This window comes from Mixophyes fleayi, chromosome 7 (assembly GCF_038048845.1).
Source record: "Mixophyes fleayi isolate aMixFle1 chromosome 7, aMixFle1.hap1, whole genome shotgun sequence".
Classification (NCBI taxonomy): domain Eukaryota; kingdom Metazoa; phylum Chordata; class Amphibia; order Anura; family Limnodynastidae; genus Mixophyes; species Mixophyes fleayi.
The window spans coordinates 67,059,801-67,083,142 of NC_134408.1; the positions used below are offsets into that span (position 1 = coordinate 67,059,801).

Genomic DNA, 23,342 nt, shown 5'->3' on the forward strand with positions numbered 1-23,342 from the left:
GCATTGGCTTGGGAAGGAAACTTTGCAGTCAAACTCAGACAGACTTGGCTGCTACTGGACTCTCTCCTGCTTGCTCATCATTAGCCTGGATAGGCTAAGTATTATTCATTCTCTATATTACACTGTACTTGCTATATAGGAGGAAGTATATGGTGTTGTGTTGTATTTACGTAATTAAACATATTGTTTTCTACTCCCTAAAATGTATGCATAATTTGTTTATAAAAAAAAAAATCTGAGATACTATTGGTGACTTTGTCGGGGATTAGTAGTATTCTTAGGGATCGCTCTGTGCCTGTGTGTTTGTATACTATACTTTCTATCCTGTGTTGTTCCTATTCAGTAATTATGTCTGATAAGGGGAAAACAACCAAAGCTAAATTTTATAAGTGTTCAAAATGTAAAATAAAATTACCTGTGGGACAACAGGACCCGGCGGCCCTCTGTGTGGGCTGTGAGGCGGGATCCGAGGCCGCGCAAGCTCAAGTTTCGGCTCCTACAGCCACGGAGGAACCGAGGTGGGCAATGTCTGTACAACAGTCAGTAGATTCTCTGGTGCAGATTTTGAACCACCCGAGAGGGACTTCAGTTGCCGAACGCCCTTCTCCCTTTTTGGTAGGAGTAGTCCAGACAGAGATATTGTCCCAACAAGAGGAGTATGCAGGGGTAGGTCCAAGTGGCCTTCCATCCTCATTAACTCCCTCAGGCCTTTCCCAGGGGGAACCGGCCTGTTCCAGTGCCTTGGTTAGCGGTATAGATAAATTAAACTGGTTTTTATATTACCCAGGGCCATCGGGCTCTAGAAGCAAGAGACACAGAGTGAGCCATCCTCTCTTCTTGGTCTCTGACGGAGGAGTCATCAAAGGAGGAGGGGGAACTTCTGAATGAGTCAGATTTTCAGACGCAGGTCTTAGACCTGGATGACTCAATCAGAAACCAGGGAATTGACGACCTGGTTCTGGCAGTATGGCGTGCTTTAGACCTGGTAGATATTGACGAGCCTACACTAGGTAACCAGGGGTTATTCAAAAAGGTTAAACCCATGATTTATTTTCCCCCTTCTACGGAATTAAGGGAGATTGCTAAATAAGGCCTGGTCGCAGCCCAATCGCAAAAGGTTTATGTCCCTGTTCCCATTACTGCCAGATGATATAGCTCACTGGGAACAGGTTCCTAGAGTGGATACACCGGTGGCATGACTGGTGCGCCACACTACATTTCCAGTTCCGGGCATCTTCATGATGTCGCTGATCGCAACGTGGAAGGATTTCTAAAATCCATTTATGAATTAGCGGGAGCCTCCTTTAGACCCATGCTGTCTTCTGCACGGGTTGCTAGGGCGATGGAAACTTGGGCTGACCGCCTGGCAAAAGGATTGCAGGATTCAGACCTTCTTCCCCTAGCTTTACACCTGAAGGAAGCATCAGGGTATCTGTATGAGGCAATGCAGAGTGCAGCATCCTTGTCATCTTCTGTGTCAGCTGCTGCGGTGGTGGCTAGAAGAACTTTCTAGCTTCAGTCCTGGGAAGCTGACCTAGACTCTAAAAGGGCCTTGGAGGCTCTTCCTTATTCCGGCTCTGTACTTTTTGGACCAGAGTTAGATAACATTATCTGCCAGGCATCTGCGACTGTTCACAGAAAAGTGGATAAAATCCTCTCCAGATCCCTGGGAATCATGGTAAGGGTGATATGTCATAGATCTTTTAAGTCAAACCCTTCATCGTTTTTTTTGCAACTGCCCTGCCCCTCGACCAGAACAGAAGGCAAGCGATGTTGCACTGTATAGATTCTCTTCTTTTAGCGGTAGTAATCTGCCCAGTCCCAGAGTATCGGACACCATGGATTCTATTCAAATCTTTTTTCTGGTCTCCCAAGCCGAACAGTTCCTTCCGTCCCATTTTGAACTTGAAGTCCCTAAATCTGCATCTGAGAATAGACAGGTTTCGAATGGAGTCTCTTCGTTCAGTGATAAATGGATTGGAGCGGGGAGAATTCCTGGCGTCCATAGATATTCGGGACGGATATCTTCATGTACCTATCTAGGAAGGGCACCAACCATTGCTCCGCTTCACAGTAGGAGCAGACCATTACTAATTCAGGGTGCTTCCTTTTGGCCTGGCCACAGTGCCCAGAGTATTTACAAAAATCATGGCAGTAATGGCGGCCCGTCACCGTTCTATGGGGATAAGCATAGTGTCCTATCTCGACGACTTGCTGATCAAAGCCCCTCAGATTTTCTACTTCATCAGCATTTACACCTCACTATAGAGACCATGCAGCTTTACAATTGATTGATAAATGTCCGGAAGTCCCAGTTAATACCAGTCTAGAGGATGATTCTCTTAGGTCTCATAATGGACACCAGGAGGCAGGAAATTTTCCTTCCACAGGACAAGGTTTGCTCGGTACAAAACTTAGTGACCAAGGTCCTAGACAGTCACAAACCTTCCATGCTTCTTTGCATGAGTTTACTGAGCAAGATGGTCTCGACCTTCGAGACAATGCCCTATGGAAGTTTTCGCTTGAGATGTTTCTAGGGGGATCTCCTTAAGAAGTCGTCTGGTTCAGCTCTCCACTTGGAGCACCAGAGGATACTGTTGTCCCCAGAGGCCCGTCTATCTCTCAGCTGGTGGAAGAGTCAAGAATACATAAGCATGGGCATAGATCCTTTGCCCCGTGCTCCTGGATCATCATAACGGATGCAAGTCTAAAGGGCTGGGATGCAGTGGCGCTACATTTGCACCTTCAAGGTCTTTGGTCGGAACAAGAAAATTCCCTTCCAATAAATATCCTGGAGTTGAAGACCATGTTTAAGGCTCTAAAAGGGGCTCAGTCCCTAATTCAGGGATTCCCAGAATGATTACAATCTGACAATGCCACGGTGGTGGCATATGTCAACAAACGGACAAGAAGTCCAAGGGCAATGGGCATAGCAGCCCAGATGTTTGCTTGGGCAGAACAGTTTGTCCCATTTCTGTCAGCCGTATTCATTCCGGGCATTCTAAATTGGGCAGCCGACTTCCTAAGACATCACACAAAAATGCCAGTGGAATGGTCACTCCATCCAGAGGTTTTTCAGATGTTAATTCAGGAGTGGGGCTTTCTGGATCTGATGGCGTCCAGACACAATCGGCGAGTTCCGAGGTTCCTGCTGGCGTTGGTGGTGGCCATAATGACAATGCATTGAAATTTCCCTCCCATCCCATTCCAATGTTTCCCCGGCTACTCTGCAGGGTTAATCAGGGAGAACATCCAGGTATACTGGCGGCATCCCATTGGCCATGCAGGGTATGGTATGCAGACATCCTATTCATGGCAGTGGGACAAGGACTTCGTCTGCCTCTTTGCAACGACCTCCTTCTGCAAGGTCCCTTTCAGCATCAGGACCTACCTCGGCTGGCTTTGACGGCATGGCTGTTGAAGCCAGCCTCTGGCGGTCAAAAGGGTTTTACTGCAGGGTGGTGAATACCCTGTTATGGGCTAGAAAGCCAGTGTCCGCTCGCATTTACCATAGAATCTGGCGCATTTACATTAAATGGTGTGAAGACCGGGCACGCAATATAAGCAAATTTAATTTGCCCTGGCTGCTAAGTTTTCTTCAAAACGGTCTTGAGGTAGGGCTCCGCCTGGGTTCCTTAAAGGTCTGCCGGACCTTCCAGAAGCCCGTACTTTTTTGCAGAGGGTCCTGCACATTCAACCTTCCTTTGTTCCTCCCACGGCACCATGGGATCTGAATTTGGTACTATCTATGCTTCAGGGACCTCCTTTTGAACCCTTTGAACAGTCAGTGGACGTTAGATTTCTGACATGGAAGGTGGTGTTCCTATTGGCCATAGCGTCGGCCAGATTAGTTTCAGAGCTTGGGGCTCTTTCCTGCAGGGAGACTTTCCTGGTCTTCCATGATGACAAGGCGGTGCTTCGGACTGTCCCTTCCCTTCAACCAAAAGTAATTTCAGGATTTCAAATCAAACAGGAAATGGTGGTTCCAGTGTTCTAGGATGCTTCCGCAGATTCTTCCTTAGAATATTTTGATGTGGTCAGGGCATTACGTATTTATGTCCAATGAACTTCGGATATCCGACGTATGGACTCTCTCTTTTTGTCCTAATTGATTATCAAAGAGGCTGGCCAGCTTCCAAGTAAATCATTGCTGGAAGGCTAACCTTTACAAAAAAACAGGCGTATCTTATGGCTAACCAGACTGTGCCTACCCACATCACGGAACACTCCACCAGGTCTGTGGGGGCTTCCTGGGCTGCATGTAATGGGGCCTAGACTGATCAGCTATGCCGAGCAGCCACATGATCCTCGGTCCACACATTCACCAAATTTTATCAGTTCAGTGGGTTCACATCCTCAGATGCTAGCTTCGGCCGTAGCATGCTACGAGCTGGGCATCCAGGACTTTCCCTCCCTTAGGGGGGCTGCTATTGTACGTCCCCATGGTAGCAGTGTCCCCTAGATAGGATGAAGGAGAGAAAAGGATTTTTATGGTTGCGTAAATCCCTTTCTCTGATTCCATCTAGGTTCCCTCCTTTCTGTTCTTCTACTGTTTGCTTCGTGGTTCGACTCTTTCTTTTGAGGGCTTTAGAATTACACTGACTAGCTACAGGGGTTTTTAGAGGGGAGGAGTCTGTCAGCAGCCACAGTTTAAATAGTTAAGTGCCAACTCCAGACTCCCCAGCTACAACCCCATGCTAGCGGTGTCCCCTAGATGGAATCAGAGAAAGGGATTTATCGTAAGTATAAAAATCCTCTTTTTCTTTATCTTTGGCCTGCAAACTGGAGGTAGCTGGCCTCTGCAAATGTGGATAGGAACGTTTTTCCTGGCCTTTCTCACTAGGCAGGTTAGATTCCAAGTGGTCCAGCAAAATTCTGAAACATAGATGCTCTTTCTACTACTTAATTGAGAAGATTTTGAGGTGTTCTGTGAAAACACCTTTTTATAGTGGTTTTTTATTTTTTTTTAATATGCTGTACTTGGGTCTTTTAATGGTATCCGCCTGGGTGGACCCCTTGTCTGGGATCTTCAGCTGTACAGGGTGATGTGGGGATGTGGTCCTGCATCTAATCTAAATGATAGGTCAATGCTATCATTTCTATGTGATCCCAAGGAGCCTCTGAAATGTTGGTACCTTTATGTGCTGTTTAGTATCATGGAGCAGTGATATTTGCCCGAAAGTATCAGCTGATATTCCTGGGATATGGTGCTGGTGTAGTACTTGATAAGTGATATTTGTGGAGATGAGCTCCTCTGTATGAATCCATTTTATAGTGAGTTGGATGGTTGTAAATCGAATTAGTCGGCATCCTCCTCATCAGATATTTATATAGAGCCACTAATGCCGCAGTGCTGTACAGAGACAATCAAGGTTCTGTAACACTGCCATGGATGAAGTGGTCATCGAAAGTACAGACCTCCATTTATTGCGACAGCTGGGCTACCTGCTCATATATTTTAGAATGTTGCCACTGCTAACCCTCGATGTTTAAAAGTTAAAAATGGTATAGCTGCTTATTCTGCTGCCCTAGAATATATTTGATTTCCGTGAAATAGTTTAATGTGTGCTAGATGAAGAACAATCTGAACCACCTTTGTCTCTTCTGCTAAATATTTAAAAATAGATTAATAATTTTATAGGCTTAATGAAGGGTCCACTGTTTAAAAGTTTACTGATATAGTCCAACCTCCAATAGATGCCAATAACTCCTGACACAGTCCTGCCGTAATTGGACTGGTACTTCACAGCTTTGCATGGATACACAGCCAAGATGACCAACTGTGACGGTAGATTTATTTAGCCCAGCAAATGTCTACAAACTGTAGAAATCCAGCATGTGTCAGCATACATTCTATATCGTCAGGTCCTATAGATATAAGCATGGAGGACTTTATCACCTATAATGGTGGCAACCGGGTGGTGTTCTAAACAACCCAAAAAGGATCCAACGGGACAGGTTCAGCTTCAAATGATCGATATTGGATGTTTTTCTCACTCCTCGCTGTCAACACGTTTCGTTTAGCTCAGCCAAACTTGTTCAGACATAGTTGTTTTCAGAGACATAACTGTTCTCAGAGCAGGGTACCCATTTCTTTGGGTTTTTATTTGTAATTCATAGCTACAAATTTAATCATCCTGATAAATCTATTTATGGCTTTAAAATTCAGATCAAATACGAGTTTGTGTTAACATTTGTTAAACTGTATTTTATTGGACTATTTTTAAAATATTAGTAACTGCAATGTTTTAATGGCTTTTATAAAGCAATATGGATGCAACAGTCAGACACTTATCTAAAAGTTCACAGTGGTTTAAGGGAGCAATTTCCAAGCAATTGTTTTTATTTATGTAAACCATTTATAATTTTGACTAATATCACATGGAACAAATATTGTGTTGTCAGGCAATCTAAAAATATCTTGTTCACTAAAAATGTAAAAATTATATTTCCCTTCCCTACTCCATGGTAGCCCTTACAATGGGTAAATCCCTACTCAGCTAGTGTAGACAGGAAGAATTTTGTCCCACCTGGCTCCTATATAAGGAAGCTCCTCCTCTTCCTCAGTGTCTTTTCTTCCTTTCTCAGCAGTGTATAGGACAGGTAGTGTAGTGAGTGTTTTTTATTTTTGCGCACGCATGGGTAAGCCCTTCCTCCCCCTCCCCCCAAGTGTCGAAGTCTACAGGATCTTTATTTCCTTCCAAGAAGCAGGGGGGGTGGGGAAGCAGTTGTAAAATAATCTGCTAACAATCAACTGGGTGTGGTCAAAAGCAGGCACTGTGTTGGGCAGCTACAGCCCATTTATGGGGCCTGGTGTTTGATGCTGCAGGACCTAGCAGCTACCTGGATAAGTGCACCATGGACCAGGAACCCGCCCCAAAAAAGCTGAAGAACACCCCAAGGTAAGCCCTTAAAAAGATGTTTTTGGTTACTCTTAGGATAAGTTACTTATTTCCTTTTTTTCTATTGTCTACAGTACCTCTGTGGAGCTTGTGCAGGGAAAAGAAAATATAAACTGAAGATTCGTGTATGTGCAGCTTGTGCTGGCAGTTTACTGAAAGATTGTACTGATCCATTGTGTGTGTCATGCACACGGAAATGGTAGAGGAGCCTGGTCCCCCTGAACAATTTAAGCAGTTCTTTTCATGGATGGTTAAAACGATGCAAGAGTTTCAGGCCTCAGAACAGAGAACAATAAGGGACAGGATCCCTATAGCAGAAGATATGGAGGAAATGAGGCCAGGGCCGTCCTCTGAAACATTCAGTTCTGCTCAGGAATGAGGATCCCAGGATGTTTAATTTGGAATTTGGATACTATGAATGTTATACTTGGGTATTGAAGAGCCAGCAGTACCAATCAAACCACAGGATGCATTGTTTTCAGAGCACTAAGTAAAGTCTAGAGTGTTCCATACGTATAAGGTGATTAAAGACTTGATTGCTAAAGAATGTCAGGCTTTTGACAAGAGTAATCCTAATATGGGGAGACTGAATCGTATGTAGCCTTTTCAGGATGAAGATGTGCTGAAATGGTGTTCTGTGCTTAAGGTGGATTCAGCCATAGCTGACTTATCCTGAAATACCACTCTCCTGTGGGATGATGGGGGTCCATTAAAAGAATGCTATGGATAGGAGAATGGAGACTTCCTTCAGGAAATTACACATTTCCTCAGGCATAACTCTAAAGTCTGGGATAGCCATGGCTTCGGTATCTCGAACCCTGAGGCTGTGGGCCAGTACTCTACATACAGACAATGAGGATAAGATAAATAGATTGTATCTACTTAAATCCTTAGAGGTTATGCCGAAAAGCATTGATTTCCTGTGTGAAGCTTCGTTGGATACGATTGTTTTTTCTTCCAGGAGCATGACCTTGGCGGTTGTAGCAAGAAGGTCGCTGTGGCTAAGTCCGTGGGTGGCAGATCATCAATCCAAGAGCTGTCTGACAACGCTTCCATATGAAGTCAGTTTGTTGTTTGGTGAAAAACTGGATAATCTAATGCAGAGGCTTGCAAGTGGCAATGTCAATCGTCTACCACAGGACAGAAAGGCTAGATGTTTTCTCTTATTCTCCAAAACAACAGTTCAAGGAGGCCCGTGCCTATAGGCCAGGGAGACAATATTCTAGGCATCAGGATAATATGGCAAGACAGTCCTTTCGGCCCTTCAGATCAAAATGGGGGAAACAAGGACACCAAACATCCCAATGACTATCTACAGATCCAGTCTCCACTAGCTCCAATGGTCGGCAGGATGTCATGCTTCACAAAAGCTTGGATTCAGACCACACAGGACGAGTGGGTCTAGGAGATATTTATCAAGGGCTATGCCATAGAATTCCATACCTACCCTGTAGGAAACCAGTTTATTCAGTCAAGAAGTCCTTCGTCCTTCCTAGAACAGCAGGCATTGCAGGAAAGCCTAAGAGGCCTGGTGAAAACAAAAGCTATCGTACCAGTAACGTCAAATCAGGAAAACATGGGGTTCTATTCCAGACTATTCCTCGTCCAGAAACCATCAGGTGCCTTCAGGACAGTGCTAGATTTAAGGGCTCTCAACTGCTATGTGCGAGCAAGACCTTTCCTGATGGAATCTGTCAACACAATTCTCAAGGCGGTGGAAATAGGAGATTTTCTAACGGCAATAGACTTAAAAGATGCATATTTCCATATTCCAATCACACCCCATTACCAGCAGTTTCTGAGATTTTGCATTCAAGGACCTCACTTCCAGTTCACTTGTCTCTCGTTTGGCCTTTCCACTTCTCCAAGAACATTCACCATGGTCCTTATAGTTATAGCGGCAGAGGAGTGACTGGCCGTATCTGGACAATATTCCAATTTCGGCACAAAGTCAGAAGGCGCAGCCTTGGAGGTTACAGCCCAAGTAATCCAGTTTCCGCAACAGCACGGTTGGTTGGTCAATGTATTAAAAAGCCATCTGACACTGTCACAAAAGCTTGTGTTTCTAGGAGTTCAAATAAATACAGGAACAGACAAGGTCTTCCTCTCTCAAGAAAGGACGGACAAAATCCAGCACACCAAGTTCAAATTCAACCCCGTGTGTCAGTACGAACATGTCTGCGCCTCCTACAAATGTTTTCCTCAACAATGGGAATCCTCCCGTGGGCAAGATGGCCTATGAGAGATCTTCAAGCAGACCTCTTTGCGCAATAGGATCATACAGTTGGGCTCCAAAGTCAACCTCTCAAGACCGGCAAGACTGTCCTTACATTGGTGGCAGCTCCCAGGCCTGTGAAAGTGAGGTGTGACTCTCTCGGAACCAGACTGGTGTGTCCTTACCACAGACGCCAGTTTAGTAGGCTGGGGTGCTCACATGCAAGCTATGGTCACGCAGGACACATGGCGAGACAAACAGATGTTTTCAGGGAAACCTCTTGGAGGTGAGAGCGGTCTGGCGTATGATCCAGTACTTCCAGCCCTACCTACGAACCAAGCATATACGAGTGTTCTCCGACAACAGGACTGCGGTAGCCTTTATAAACAAGCAAGGTGGTACCAAGAGCAGGGCAGTGTTGGCTGAAATAACCGCATTAATGGAATGGGCAGATGCGAACCTGAAATCTCTCTCAGCCCTTCACGTAGCAGGCAAAGACAACGTAGTGGCGGACTACTTAAGCAGACACCAAGTCCACCCAGGAGAGGGGAGCTGCACAAAGAAGTTTTTCAACTTATACAATGCAGATTTGGAACATCACAGATAGACCTGATGGCCACAGGAAGCAATGCCAAGGTACCCCTCTTCTACTCCTGTCACAGAGACAACAGGGCCCTAGGGATAGATGCCCTTTCAATGAAGTGGAACTTCAAGCTGGGGTATGGGTTTTCCCCCCTTTCCAGTCATCCCTCAGGTACTCGGGGGAAAATAAGGAAAGAGAAGGTGGAGGTGATAGCAGTTCTCCCGCCATGGATGAGGCGTCCCTGGTTCGCTGTAGCACAGAGAATGTTGCTGGAACATCCATGGCCGTTACCGGTCAGGCCAGACCTCATACATCAGAGTCCAGTTTTACATCCAAATCCAAACTCCCGAGTTTGACGTGAAAACTGAGCGACAATTACTGAAATCCAAAGGGGTCTCAGATGAAGTAATAGACATTCTAATTCAGGCCAGGAAAAAGAATTCCTCGATTTTATTACAGAATTTGGAAAAATTAATTTGTTGGGCAAGAGACATGGCGAAGGATTCCATGTCTGCAGTGTGCCGGGTGTGTTAGTTTCTCAAAGATGGTTTTATTAAAGGACTAGCGCCCGTTACGTTAAAAGGTGCAAGTATCTGCTCTTAGCATCCTTCTTGATATCAAGTTATAATCTCAAGGTCCCGTCTTCCAGTTTTTTTCAGGCACTGAAGAGGTTATGACCCAGGCTGAAACCATTCTTAGCCCCTTGGGACCTTAATATTGTCTTGGACGCCTTAACAGCTTATTCTTTTGGACACTTGCAGGACATATCTCTCAGATGGCTGACTCTGATGGTGCTCTTCTGGTGGCAATTCATTTGGCTCGTCGAATATGGGTCATACATGTGTTATGGTTACGATGTATGTTATGATTACCTCCTCTCACGCACATATCCAAGATTTCTCCCGCGCCGCTCCCCTCCATTGGAACAAGCTCCCCTGCTCCATCAGAACTTCCCCTAATCTGTCCTCTTTCAAACGAACATTAAAAACCCACCTTTTCCTTAAAGCCTTCCAGTCTCATGCCTAAACTCCCACCGGTTGGCTACCTCTCTTTCTCATCCCTTCTTCCCGTCTTCCCTCTTCCTCGACTCCGTCTCCGTTTCTCCCATCTCTCCGTCTCATCCATGTGTCTGTCTGTCTTCCCCTCCCTTTAGATTGTTCGCTCCTTTGAGCAGGGCTCTCCTACCTCCTGTATCCATCACTTTTAACTGCGCTCTCTAGCTACTCAGCTCACCTCCTCTCGGTCCCTCTGCCCTCTGTCTCCTCTCGCTTCTCTCTGCTCCCCTCAGTGTCTCTCAACCTGTCATCCGTGCCCATCCTCTTGGGCCATAGTTACCTGCCTGTACTCACTTTTCCCCTCCCTCCCTCTCTTTCATGCTGTGCCTGAGCCCCCAGAGTTATAGTGCTTACTGCTACTTGTACTGTGCTGTTTCACCTTGTACTGTGCTATTGTTTGTCCTTGTACGGTGCTATGGATACTTTTTGGCGCCCTATAAATAAAAATTAATAATAATAATGGTGTGAAGAACCCTTCCTGAATATCTATGAAGATAAAGTAATTTTGAGGACGAATCCGGAGCATCTTCCCAAGGTTGTACCTTCCTTCCACATCAATCAAGAATTGATTCTGCCATCTCTCTACCCTCACCAAACTAATAGTGACGAAACACGTCTCTATACTCTAGATGTGGTGAGAGCTATATCTGCTTACATTATCAAGACAAAAAATCTTGGGAAAACATAGCAACTATTTGGACTTCCTGAAGGTCCACGCAAAGGACATGCCCTATTCAAACCCACATTGGCAAAGTGGATCAGAGAAGTAATTGCACAGGCCTACAGGGGGAAAAGGGCGTGAAGTACCTAGGATACTAAAGGCGCATTCAACTAGGGCGGTAGCGACCTCCTGGGCACATAGAACCCATGCATAGGCAAACTGCATCTGTAAGGTAGCCAGATGGTCCTCGATGCACACTTTCTCTAAGCATCTTTTTGATGTTTCAGTCTCTAAGTAGACAGTTTGGGAGACAGATTCTCCAGCAAGCGCTGTGAATAAATTTTCTGTTTCACCTTATTAAGGTGTTTGTTTTATTGCCCTTCCATATGGTACTGCTTTGGTATATCCCATTGTAAGGGCTGCCATGGAGTAGGGAAAGGAAAATTGAGAATTATACTCACTGCTAATTTCCTTTCCTTGAAATACTCCATAGCAGCTCTATATTTTCCCACCCTTGTTCTGACAGTTATGTTATAGGATGGCTTGGGAAGTTACGAAAGACACTTATTCTTTTCCCTGTACAAGCTCCACAGAGGTACTGTAGACAATAGAAAAAAAGGAAATAAGTAACCTATCCTAAGAGTAACCAAAACCCTCTTTTTAAGGGCTTACCTTGGGGTGTTCAGCTTTTTTGGGACGGGCTCCTGGTCCATGGTGCACTTGTCCAGGTAGCTGCTAGGTCCTGCAGCATCAAACACCAGGCCTCATAAATGGGCTGTAGCTGCCCAACACAGTGCCTGCTTTTGACCACACCCTGTTAGCAGATTATTTTACAACTGTTCCCCCCCCCCCCCCCCCCCCCCGCTTCTTGGAAGGAAATAAAGATCCTGTAGACTTCGACAGTTGGGGGGAGGGGGGGGCTGCAAAGCCTTCCTGGGCTTACCCATACGTGCGCAAAAATAAAAAACACTACACTACCTGTCCTATACACTGCTGAGAAAGGAAGAAAAGACACTGAGGAAGAGGAGGAAGCTACCTTATATAGGAGCCAGGTGGGACAAAATTCTTCCTGTCTACACTAGCTGATTAGGGATTGACCCATTGTAAGGGCTGCCATGAAGTATTCTCAATTTTTTAGAGCTTGCATTATAAAGTGAGACTCGTTGTTTTTTCGTATGTTAAAGTTTTGAATGCAGCACAGAATACTGTGTACTGCATAACTAGAGTTTCCATGGATAGCACGGTGGCTAAGTGGATAGCACTTCTGCCTCACAGCACCGGTTCAATTCCCGACCATGGCGTTATCTGTGTGGAGTTTTTATGTTCTCTCTGTGTTTGCGTGGGTTTCCTCCGGGTGCTCCGGTTTCCTCCCACACTCCAAAAACATACTAGTAGGTTAATTGGCTGCTATCAAAATTGACCCTAGTCTCTCTTTCTCTGTCAGTCTGTGTGTATGTTAGGGAATTTACACTGTAAGCTCCAATGGGGCAGGGACTGATGTGAATGAGTTCTCTGTACAGCGCTGCGGAATCAGTGGCGCTATATAAATAAATGGTGGTGATGATGATGATGTTTGATCATTTTAGAAATGTATTTCATAGTAATGACTTTTTTTTTTTTTTTTTTTTTTTTTTTTTATCCTGTTTAGGGAAGACCAAGTAGGCTGAATCGGAAACAGAAAGTTGATGAGTCTGCAGTGGGGAGAGAATTATCTGATCTCAAACTAAATCGTAGATCAGAGGTTGAATGGCTACAATTAAAACCTTTAGCAGGTAATGGCATTTATTTTTTATATATTTTTTTATATGGTTTAATTGTGCCTTTCTTTTACACTACACTGATTAAACTAAAAAGTACTTGATGGCCAGTTGCTGAGTTAACATACTTCACTAGAGATAAGCAAAATCTTTCGGCAGTGTTTTGCATTCAGCAATTTAGTTCCTAATGGTCTAGCTGAAAAAACACTCCAATTCAGAATAAATATTAAATGTTTGTTTATAAAAAAGTTCTATTTAAAGAGAGCTTTACAAAGACATTCAGCAAATGCGCATTAGACAAAAAGTTTCTTTCCTTAAATTGGACATGTCGCCTACGTGCACACAGTGGAGCTGAACCAATTGCATCACTGAAGTACTAACTAATACTCATAAGGCATGCCATATAGTGAGGTACTGGTTTCTACAAAAATAAGAAAATGAGTTCAGTCTGCAAATGTCTGCCCCCATATGATGCATTGTCCTGTTAATTGTGGGGCAGATACCCATATTTTTAAATATGGCGTTGCTTTTTGCCCTGATAAATCCCAGTCTGCGAGTTGCAAGCTGGGCTTTTTCTCCCTCAGACTTGAAGACTGAATCACTGTTAAATGTCACTCCCCTTTATGTTTTTTGGTGAGTACAGAGGTTTTACAGAAGTGAGTCTGGAATTAGTCTAGAGTGGTTCCTGCTGTGGTTTTGCTAAGTCAGGCATCTGTCATGGGATTTTGCTATGATGATGGCGTGACGTTACCTGGCATTTTACCAGGGTTTTTTTTAACACCTTTGTGTTTGCATGAAATGAATAGAATTTTGTAAAATTGTGTATCCAGCCATAAGACTAATCCTGTAGCAGTGTGTCTTAACTGTGTATTAAAATCTATTTTAAATTATACCTACATACATCTCGTTCTAATCACAGATTAAGAGACATCTTTTATAAACAAATAAATACATGTTGAAAGTACATTAAGTTGTGTTTTGTTCAGCTGTCAGCACATGGTTCTCTGCTTTTAATTGGAAAGCACTTATTTAATGACTTGGTGTTTTTTTTTCATTCATTTTGTTTTCTGTTTTCTGTTTTCTGTTTTCTGTTTTCTGTCATTTTGACTTTGAAAGTTTTTTTTTTTTTTTTTTTTTTTTTTTTTGTTCTTCTCCTATTCAACCTCGATGGACTATAAGTATGAACTCATTATGCCGCTTCTCTGTATACATTGTATTGTTTTTCTGTTAATGTGAGTTATTTGTATCTTTTACCAATTGTAAGTGTGTGTTCAAATAAAGTATATTTCAAAAGCTACACAAGGTAATTTGTTACATAGTCTGGTTGAAAGGACACTGGCCCATCAAGTTCAATCTTTAATACATTCCAGAGGAAGGTCAACTGAACTTACCCCCCACCCCAGTGTGACAGTAGCTTCACTGGGAGGAGAAAAAATATTAATTGCAATTTTTGCATTTAAGAAGGAATAAATTCTCTGGATCAGTCATGCCAATAATGTCCTAATTCTAGCTACATATACCATCTCTTGTAAGAAACCCTTCCGATCCATCTCACATCATGTGGTAAGGAATTCCACTGCTTAACCACCCTTACAGAAAAAAACCTCTTCCTATACTTATGGTGAAAGTCTTTCTTCCACTTGTGATTGGTCTCCTTGTTCTCTGTCTGATCCCTGGTACAAGAAGTTCCTCAAACAAATCTATTCAATGACCTTGATCACATTTGTGTATAATAGTTAACTTGCCTTTCATATTTAGTTTTTCTAACCTCCTTAAATTAAAATGTAATTCTTCCATTGTCTTTTATTAATGCTATTGGCAGTGTCTGAGACCACTTTAGTTTCTCCTACAGGGAGGGGCCCAAAACTGTACCCCATATTAAAGATGTAGTCTAACTACTGATATATACAATGATTATACTATGTTTGCATTACATGCATTTATTAGCCTTTGCAGCTGTTGCCTGGCAATGTTGCACTTCACAGCTTTCTGTCGGCAAGTGAATCCTAAGTACGTTTGCATCTCTTTTTCTTATTGTATTCAATTTCATGTGTAAGGAGTATAGTTATTATCATGGCCTAGGTGCAAAAACATGTTATGGCACAGTTTTACTACAGAAACATTTGAACTAAATGGCATTTATCCTGCTCTCTAATAACCCTTTTAGCATTGTTTCATCAGCAAACATGTAAATGCATATGCTTTCTAGACCATTTACAAGGGCCTTTTTAAAAAGGAAAAAAAAATTTGGGGAAAGGACAGGATGCAATACTAATTCCTGTGGTACACCGCAAATAACTTGTAAATGGAACATATTCAGATTGTGCTACCGCTTTTGTCATCTATCCAACCAGTTGGCTACACATGTACATACTTTTTCACTCTGCCTATGGTCATCCATATTATGTTTGTTTTTTTGTTTGCCTTTTTAAAGCAATTCGTAGTGCAAATTATTATATATATATATATATATATATATATATATATATATATATATATATATATATATATATATATATATAGCATCCAAGAATCAGTCTAAAACAATGGATCCCAAACTTTCTCCGTTCCAGGCACCCTTTGGGTTTCCATAACTTTTTCAAGGCACCCATAAGCCAAAATAATTACCAAGTAGTCCCCCGCCTTGCTTACCATAAGCCCTGGCCGAGGCACCCCAGGGAGCCTAGGCGCACAGTTTGGAACCACTGGTCTAAAATGTAATACAAATCAATAATATTAGGCAATGCATAATGACTTCACTCACTTTAAAGACTTTTATCATAACTAGAGTTAGACTAACAAGTCTGTAATTTCCTGGTTCAGATTTTTGCATGGTGTTATTAGTAGGAAATCTGCTTTCTTCCAATCTTGTAGTAGAGATCCAGTTGTGAGGCATACCATTAATAGAGCAAATGAGTAAATGACTGAACTTTGATTCAGTAGCACACATCGTTGGAGCTTTATAATGTTTAAAGTTTAGTCATAACTGCACTTCATCATGAGTTAGATGAAAGTGTACTTTGCTTCTTTTAATTTAGGTACTGAAGATCCAGCTGCAACTGAAGGTCAACAACTAAATGAAACCGAAATGACATACATTGATAGTATTCATCAATCTCCAATGAAGGTTTTTGTTCCTGTTGAAGATGTCTTGCCACATATTAACAAAGATGGCTCCTATGATGATGATCACAGTGCCGATGATGGACAGTTTGAAAATAATTATAAAAAGGCAGATATGCCAAAGAATTACAAACACAACAAACATTCCCACCACTCCCATGGGCATTGCCACTCTGGAAAAGACATGAAGGATACTGGGATTTCCAGTATAGCTTGGATGGTAATAATGGGAGATGGAATGCACAATTTCAGTGATGGGTTAGCCATAGGTAAGCAAGGAATTTTGCATTGATGGGGTTTTTTTTTAATATAACTTTGGCAATTCTTAATATTTGTCTAAACATAAACTGTATCTTATACAGCATGGTGGCTAGCATTGTTGCGCCTCAGAGCTGGGATCATGGGTACAATTCTGACCAGGGTACTATCTCTGTGGAGTGGGGGGAACCTACCCATGCACGGGGAGAACCTACATACTCCAAAAATCTACTGAAAAGCTGATCTGCTTCTGACAAAACGGACGTGTATGTGTTTTGTTAGAATTTAGAATGTAAGCTCCCGTGGGTCAGGGATTGATGTGAATGATTACATATAAATTATAAGTACTATATATTTACATAGTGCATATTCTTATGTAGCACTGTCAAAAGAATATATAAACAGTTCTGATTGCTTTAACAGATATGTCACCTGACCTGTATAAAAGCATTCTGCCCACATCCTCGTGCTATTATATGGTTACAGCACTCCCATATGCTCCAAGATTTACTAGGTAATTCATGACTTCATATATTAAAGCACCATACTTCGCTTATTTTATGCATTCTTTGTATTGAAGCCTTAGAGACTTGGCATGCACCCATCATTTTGTTAATATGATGGTTATTTAATAATTTATTAAATACTATTTCACTGTTTCATCATCTCAAGAAAATGCAAAATATATCTCCTTATGAAAGCTAGCTTCTATTGCCAGCCGTATAAAACATTGATATGGGGTACTTGTGAGGGAATGATGGCATACGCACTTTGATTCCAGGTGCTGCTTTCAGTGCTGGCCTGACGGGTGGCATTAGCACATCAGTAGCAGTGTTCTGCCATGAGCTGCCCCATGAACTGGGTAAGTTGTCAATCATATTTGTTTTCCTTTTAGAAAATGAAAGTTGCAAAACATAATTTAGCCATTAGATTAGCATCACCAGAGTGAAATGTTGTGTAGGCTGATTTGAAATACTTTTATATGTAAATAATAGAGGCTGAGTAGTTTAAAATGTTTTCTTTCAGTATTACACACTTTTGTTCTTTCTTTAAATAATAAACAAAATCAATATAATTGTAATTCTGGCTGATTCAGTAAAATAGCATTTACTGTGCAAGTTATTATTGGTCAGTGCCTGAAGAAACAAATGGTCAGAAAACATTACATTGTAGAACGTTGATGGTAAAAGTAATGCTCAACTTATCGAGTGAGAAGTTATTAATCGTATGCCTCCTTAGACTTGCCACCGCCATCTTCCTTGTCCCCTCTCTGATAACAACCTTTTGCTCCCACTACAAGAATAATGCAGCTATCCTTAATACTCTTGTCTCTGCTCTGCGTTTTTTTTCATATTGTAATCTCTCACAATCACAGCCCTCTGTCCTTTGTTTTCATGTCTGCCATTGATTTGCATGTGCCTGATTTATTTATCCCACTGTGTGGCCCTGCTGAAAATTGTTGCACCTTACATAGCAACAAGACTGATGATAACAAGGGTGCGAGAAACTTAGCAATATTTCCCCGTTAGAGGTACAGTTACTGTATTGTATAATTCTCTATGTATTTGTGTAATCTACGAATTAAGAATTGTGTGTAGCATCTTCTGTTGCAGTCTACTTGGTTTCTACAAAGGTGTTACCAAAGCTGCAAATACACAGGTGGATATAGCCAAATGGCCTGATCTCATGTGGTCAGTTATTTTTGGAGTGCATCTTGTAATCATTTTTATGTTAAAATCATGTCAAAATAATTTTGTCCTGTTTTTAAAATGAAATAATGTTTTGTACTATGTGGTGATATTTTTATTTCATTTTTTTTGTAACAGGAGATTTTGCAGTGCTTCTCAAGGCTGGTATGACGGTAAATCAGGCAATTGTGTACAATCTTCTGTCTGCAATGATGGCCTATATAGGCATGTTGATAGGCACAGCAGTTGGACAATATGCCAATAATATTACTTTGTGGATATTTGCCATTACAGCTGGCATGTTTCTATATGTGGCACTTGTTGACATGGTAAGACATACAGACTTATTAAATGTATTAATAACTCGTATATCTGTGCACATCGAGTAGATGTTGCGTCTGTGTGTATAGTACATTAGGCTTCATGCATTGTTATTTTTTTATCAGAATTTCTTTTCTGTATAGATTTTTTTAGTTTTTTTCAAAATGTTTTCTTTTGGAGTGGGGTGCTGAAAAGAATAAGGGGAGTGTAATAAGTCATTGGTAGGCATAAAAAGCACCTCTTCCATTTTACAGTCTTTATCAAACTTCTGTAATATCAGCTGCATTATTAATTACCTACATGTTCTGAGATCTAAAATGATGCTGAGAGAAACTGAGGAGGAAGGGGTAAACAGAATGTTCAAGGTGGGTTGACAGGGTGGAGGACTGACAGGTATGTTAGTAGGGAAAAGTTGGGGTAGGGGATCTGTTTGTAGAGTTAAGCACTCAAGCACCATAGGCTTGAAATAAGATTGTAGCAAAATAGTCCATGATGTTATAGGGATGGTGGCTTCATAGTAGAAGAGCCAGGCTGACTATTTTTTTTCTATATTTTTTGGTCACAACACAGCTGTATATGTCATAAGAGTGATGGGTAAAATGTTTCAATATTCTAGATATGTTGATTACATGCATTGAGGATTGAACTGTATTTTATTTGTGAATTAGGGGGGTTTCATTCACATTAGTTTTCAAATTTTCTTATCTTTTGGTTTTAATACAATATTTTGCTCCTTGTTTCATTTAGTCTCAGAACTTCTTGATGACTCTTTGTAGTCTTACAATATAATGGAAAGTAAAGGATTATTATTGTCTATATAACAATTAGTAGATTGACTTGTCAGCGTGGCATTATTATGCTGTGGGTTGTAAGATCATAAAGTGGTCAAAGCAGAATACAGCTTATACTTTTAGGAGCACTTCATGGCTAGGTTCTTTTATTTTACTGTGTATTAGAATAACATTAATCACTTCACAGGCATTCTAGGATATGTGTTTAAAGAATACCTAATAAAACTAGGTTAACCCAGTGACAAGAAACACTTTAATAAATGTTTATTTTTTTTATTCTAATGTGATATTTTGATATTTTCCACAGACTTGTGAACATGATCATGGAGTTCGAAAGTTTCATTTTTACCTTCTGCATATACTCTGTTGTATTGATGTTGTCGAAGGTCCGAGATGGGAAACATAAACTCTCCCTGAAAATTTTTGCTCTCCATTTACACTGTCATAAATACTTTCGGTTAACTTTATGGAAAATGGTGCGTAGGAAAACTGGTTTTGCCCTACTTTCTAAACTGCGCTAGAAAAAATGACAGTAATATTGATAGCTATGGGCAACGCTACAGTTTTCTTGTGCACCATTTTATTACAGCAACAGAGGAGAGCCAAATAGTGGGCAAAACATAAATGGTTGCTCAACTCTGTAGTTCCTTTAAATTAATAGGGGTCTGTTTATTAAAATGCGATCAGTCATTAAAACAGAGAAAACGCCAGTTTTTTCTGTAAAATGGCCATCGCACAATTTATGAAATCAGATTTCTCCTGCCATAACACAATTAATGTTTCTGAACATAAACCCCATGAATTACGAAGTTCTGCAATTCATTAAGCTTTGAAAACCTGTTATTTTCACAGTATTTTAACGACATCTCAGGATGGCGTTACATGTTATCTTCTATGGAATATAGCTAAAGCTTCTTTGGATTCGCTGGATTCCCCACCCATGAAAGTGCTGTTCTCATTGCATAGCACTTCCTCCATTTACAGCATAAAAAGGTTTTGTGTTGGAGGAGGAATTTCGCAGAGGCTCCCATATTTGTCCAGTAATGTGAATTTCAGCTGTGCTTCATTATTTGCAATTTACAGTGAATCATAATGATTGGCACTGCACTCTTTTAATACAGACAGCATAGTCTGCAACTCATGGGGATTTTTGAGCGTACTCTCCACCTTCCACCCCCCTCCTCCGTTTTCTGTAGCCACCCCCCAACACCCGGTATCCCTTTTCTCTGTAGCGGAGAGACAAGGTTAGAATGCAACTTTATGAATTATTTTTATTCCATCCTTTAAAACATTAGTGAGAGTCTTTGTTATGCATTTTTCAACTACTGCACGGAGTGCTGAATCTGTCTCCTTTTATCACAATAGTACAAACTATTTGTACATTGCCTCTTCAGATGAAATGTCAGGAATTCTGGAATAAAATGGTGTACATGAGGTGTAGATTTGTGTATAGTTTTTGTTTTTTTGTGGTTTTTGTTTTTTTTAAACATGTTTACACTGCCTTTATCGATTTATTCCTAGCTTCCAGAAATGCTGCATGGAGATGGTGAAAATGAAGAACATGGAAACTGCCCAGTAGGCCACTTCATCCTACAGAATTTAGGACTTCTTCTTGGATTTGCCATAATGCTGGTCATTGCTCTATATGAAGATAAAATAGTGTTCGACATCCACTTTTGATTTTTAATGGTACTCTCTGCGGTTCAGTATGTAATTGTCTGCTAGCTTTGTGTGTTGAAAACCTGCATACAGCATATGCTTGCATCATTCATAGGTAACTGAAATCCCCAAAGAGAATTGTGAAATATGTTGCCCTCTCCGCCAATACACTCCCAGAAATATTCATGGGAAAGTAATCACTGTGTCACTGAAACAACTACAATTTTATTGCATATTTCAAGTATTGAGAAATTTTGCATTACATACACAAATTCCTGGTAAGTAGCAAACATATCTTATGTTAGAAGAAAGTACTGTGGCAAATATATTAAGCAGCACCTTTTGCAAATTGCCAATATTCAACAACATTGCAGGGCAAATTGAAAACGGCAATGTCTTGAAAACCAAAACTTGTCTTCCAAGACATTGCCATTTTCAATTTCCCCTGCAAAGTCGCGTAATATCAACGATTTGCAATAAATGCTGCTTAATATATTTACCCCCTAGGTGTCCTAGTGTTTCATTGAATAAATGTGACTGCATATTCAAATGGAAGTTAACATGATATTTATGTATGGGTGTAATAGGAAAACATGGCATCCACAGAATTTTTCTTGGGCACCACTACTATATGGGACGTAACTCTATAATGAGTATTAGCTTAACCTTGGAAGTTTGCTGGGTAAGATTTACTTAACGGAGTACATAGATGATTTTGTTTTACGTTGGGTATTTGTTAATGAGTATTGCAAACTCTCTAGACACTATTTTCTTTCATTTCAAATGAGCTAATGAATTTTTTTAAATTGGTGTTTGCTGAAAGTACATAAAAGTAAAAAAAAATTAGTTTAAAAGTGTATTTGTGTCCTCTCTAATGCAAACTGCCCCAGTAATCATTAGCCTTTGTTCTGGCCTATTCCATAGTAGGCTGCACGTTAGTTTGTATGCATACTGGGTCTGCTGCAGAAAAGTGTCCTGTGCGTCCTAACTACTGAACTTGCAACAAAAATGGCTGCTTGTAGTAAAATGTATAGGCCTGTTTATACATTTATCATTTCCTCTTATTTTAAAGGTTGATGCCACCAAATTACTAATTTTTAGATTTGTAATGGGAAATAAAGCGTGTTGCCTAATTTATTTTTTTAAAATTTTACATTTTCCTTTTTTTTTTTAAGCCATGCAATAGGGAAAATTAACAGATGTATTCTGCAATTGTTGCTGCTAGTGCTGACTGGGCGTTGTTGGCTCATCTGCATGCACAAGTAGTCTATATGCTATTGACAAACACGGAAACAATGAAATAAATAATAGTGTGATGGTGCTGATGCTCTTCCGCAAAAAAACAAAGCAACAGTCAAAACCTATAAAACCGTTTTAAAGTCGGTCTAGTTTTGAATAATTGATGCAGAATATGAAACTTCTTTCCATGAACTATCTTCAAATTATCTAGCTGTTGAAGAAAATCTCAAATCAGTAAAACAATGTGTTCGTAACAAACAAAAGAATTATTTTTAGATTAGAACAACGTGTGGAATCCAAAATCAACACAACCAGTGTATTGTGTAACAGGTGAACAATCGGTGGTACAGAAACATGCCAAAAAGTAATGCAATCAAAACTTGATAAGCATGCCAAACAAATTTTTACTTGCATTCTATATTGCTATTTTTGAGTGAAATAACAACTGTATCACTTCGTATCATTCTTTTGAGTAGATCTCTGGTAAAATCCTCAAAGTAAGAGAGAGAATATGCAATAGTATAATATTTGATTTGCAGTTGTATAATAGACAGCAGATTTTGAACTCTCATATGGACAAAGGTAAAACTGCACATAAAAAAAAATCAACCCTTTTTATAATCTTCAGTAGCGTACACCCAACAAGATGTGAGAAAAATGTTTTATGATTTGTTTAAATCATGAACAATTTTTTTTTATCAAAACACTTAAAAATGATAACGTATGAAAATCAGACTCCTTCAAGCAAGTAATGTTTGGACTCCTACCAGACAGATGGTAAAAAACAGCATGTAGATTTAGTTTCCTGTGGCTGTAAAGTTGGAAAACACCCGGGTAACAAGAACCACGTAGGGAGTCTGTAATTAACCTAACCAATGCAATTCAATCTTAGTCTTAAAGTTTTTTTTTCTTGAAAAAGATACCCTGTTTGTTTTTTTAGGTATTGACTGTTTATTTGTGTTTTGTAGAACATCATCTGTGCCATCACTTTTTATTATTTTTCATTGTTACTTTGAGTTTGTGTGGGTGTAACTGGGGGAGTGGACTGCTCCTGTTCTTTGGCGTGCAAATTAGTTTTGGTTGTTTTCAT

The 23,342-nt window shown here is 40.8% G+C and overlaps 1 protein-coding gene across 6 annotated transcripts in view; it reads left to right on the forward strand.

The window, feature by feature from the left end:
• Positions 1-22,161, forward strand: part of SLC39A10 (solute carrier family 39 member 10) — a 70,017-nt gene extending 47,856 nt beyond the window's left edge. For all 6 annotated transcript variants that reach the window (XM_075179939.1, XM_075179938.1, XM_075179941.1 and 3 more), the window contains 5 exons: positions 13,065-13,188; positions 16,212-16,565; positions 17,336-17,416; positions 18,381-18,571; positions 20,876-22,161. In XM_075179939.1, the coding sequence (XP_075036040.1) occupies positions 13,065-13,188; positions 16,212-16,565; positions 17,336-17,416; positions 18,381-18,571; positions 20,876-21,034 (909 nt within the window). In that variant the 3' untranslated portion in view covers positions 21,035-22,161. The remainder of the gene's footprint in view (positions 1-13,064; positions 13,189-16,211; positions 16,566-17,335; positions 17,417-18,380; positions 18,572-20,875) is intronic.
• The last annotated feature ends 1,181 nt before the right edge of the window (positions 22,162-23,342 follow it).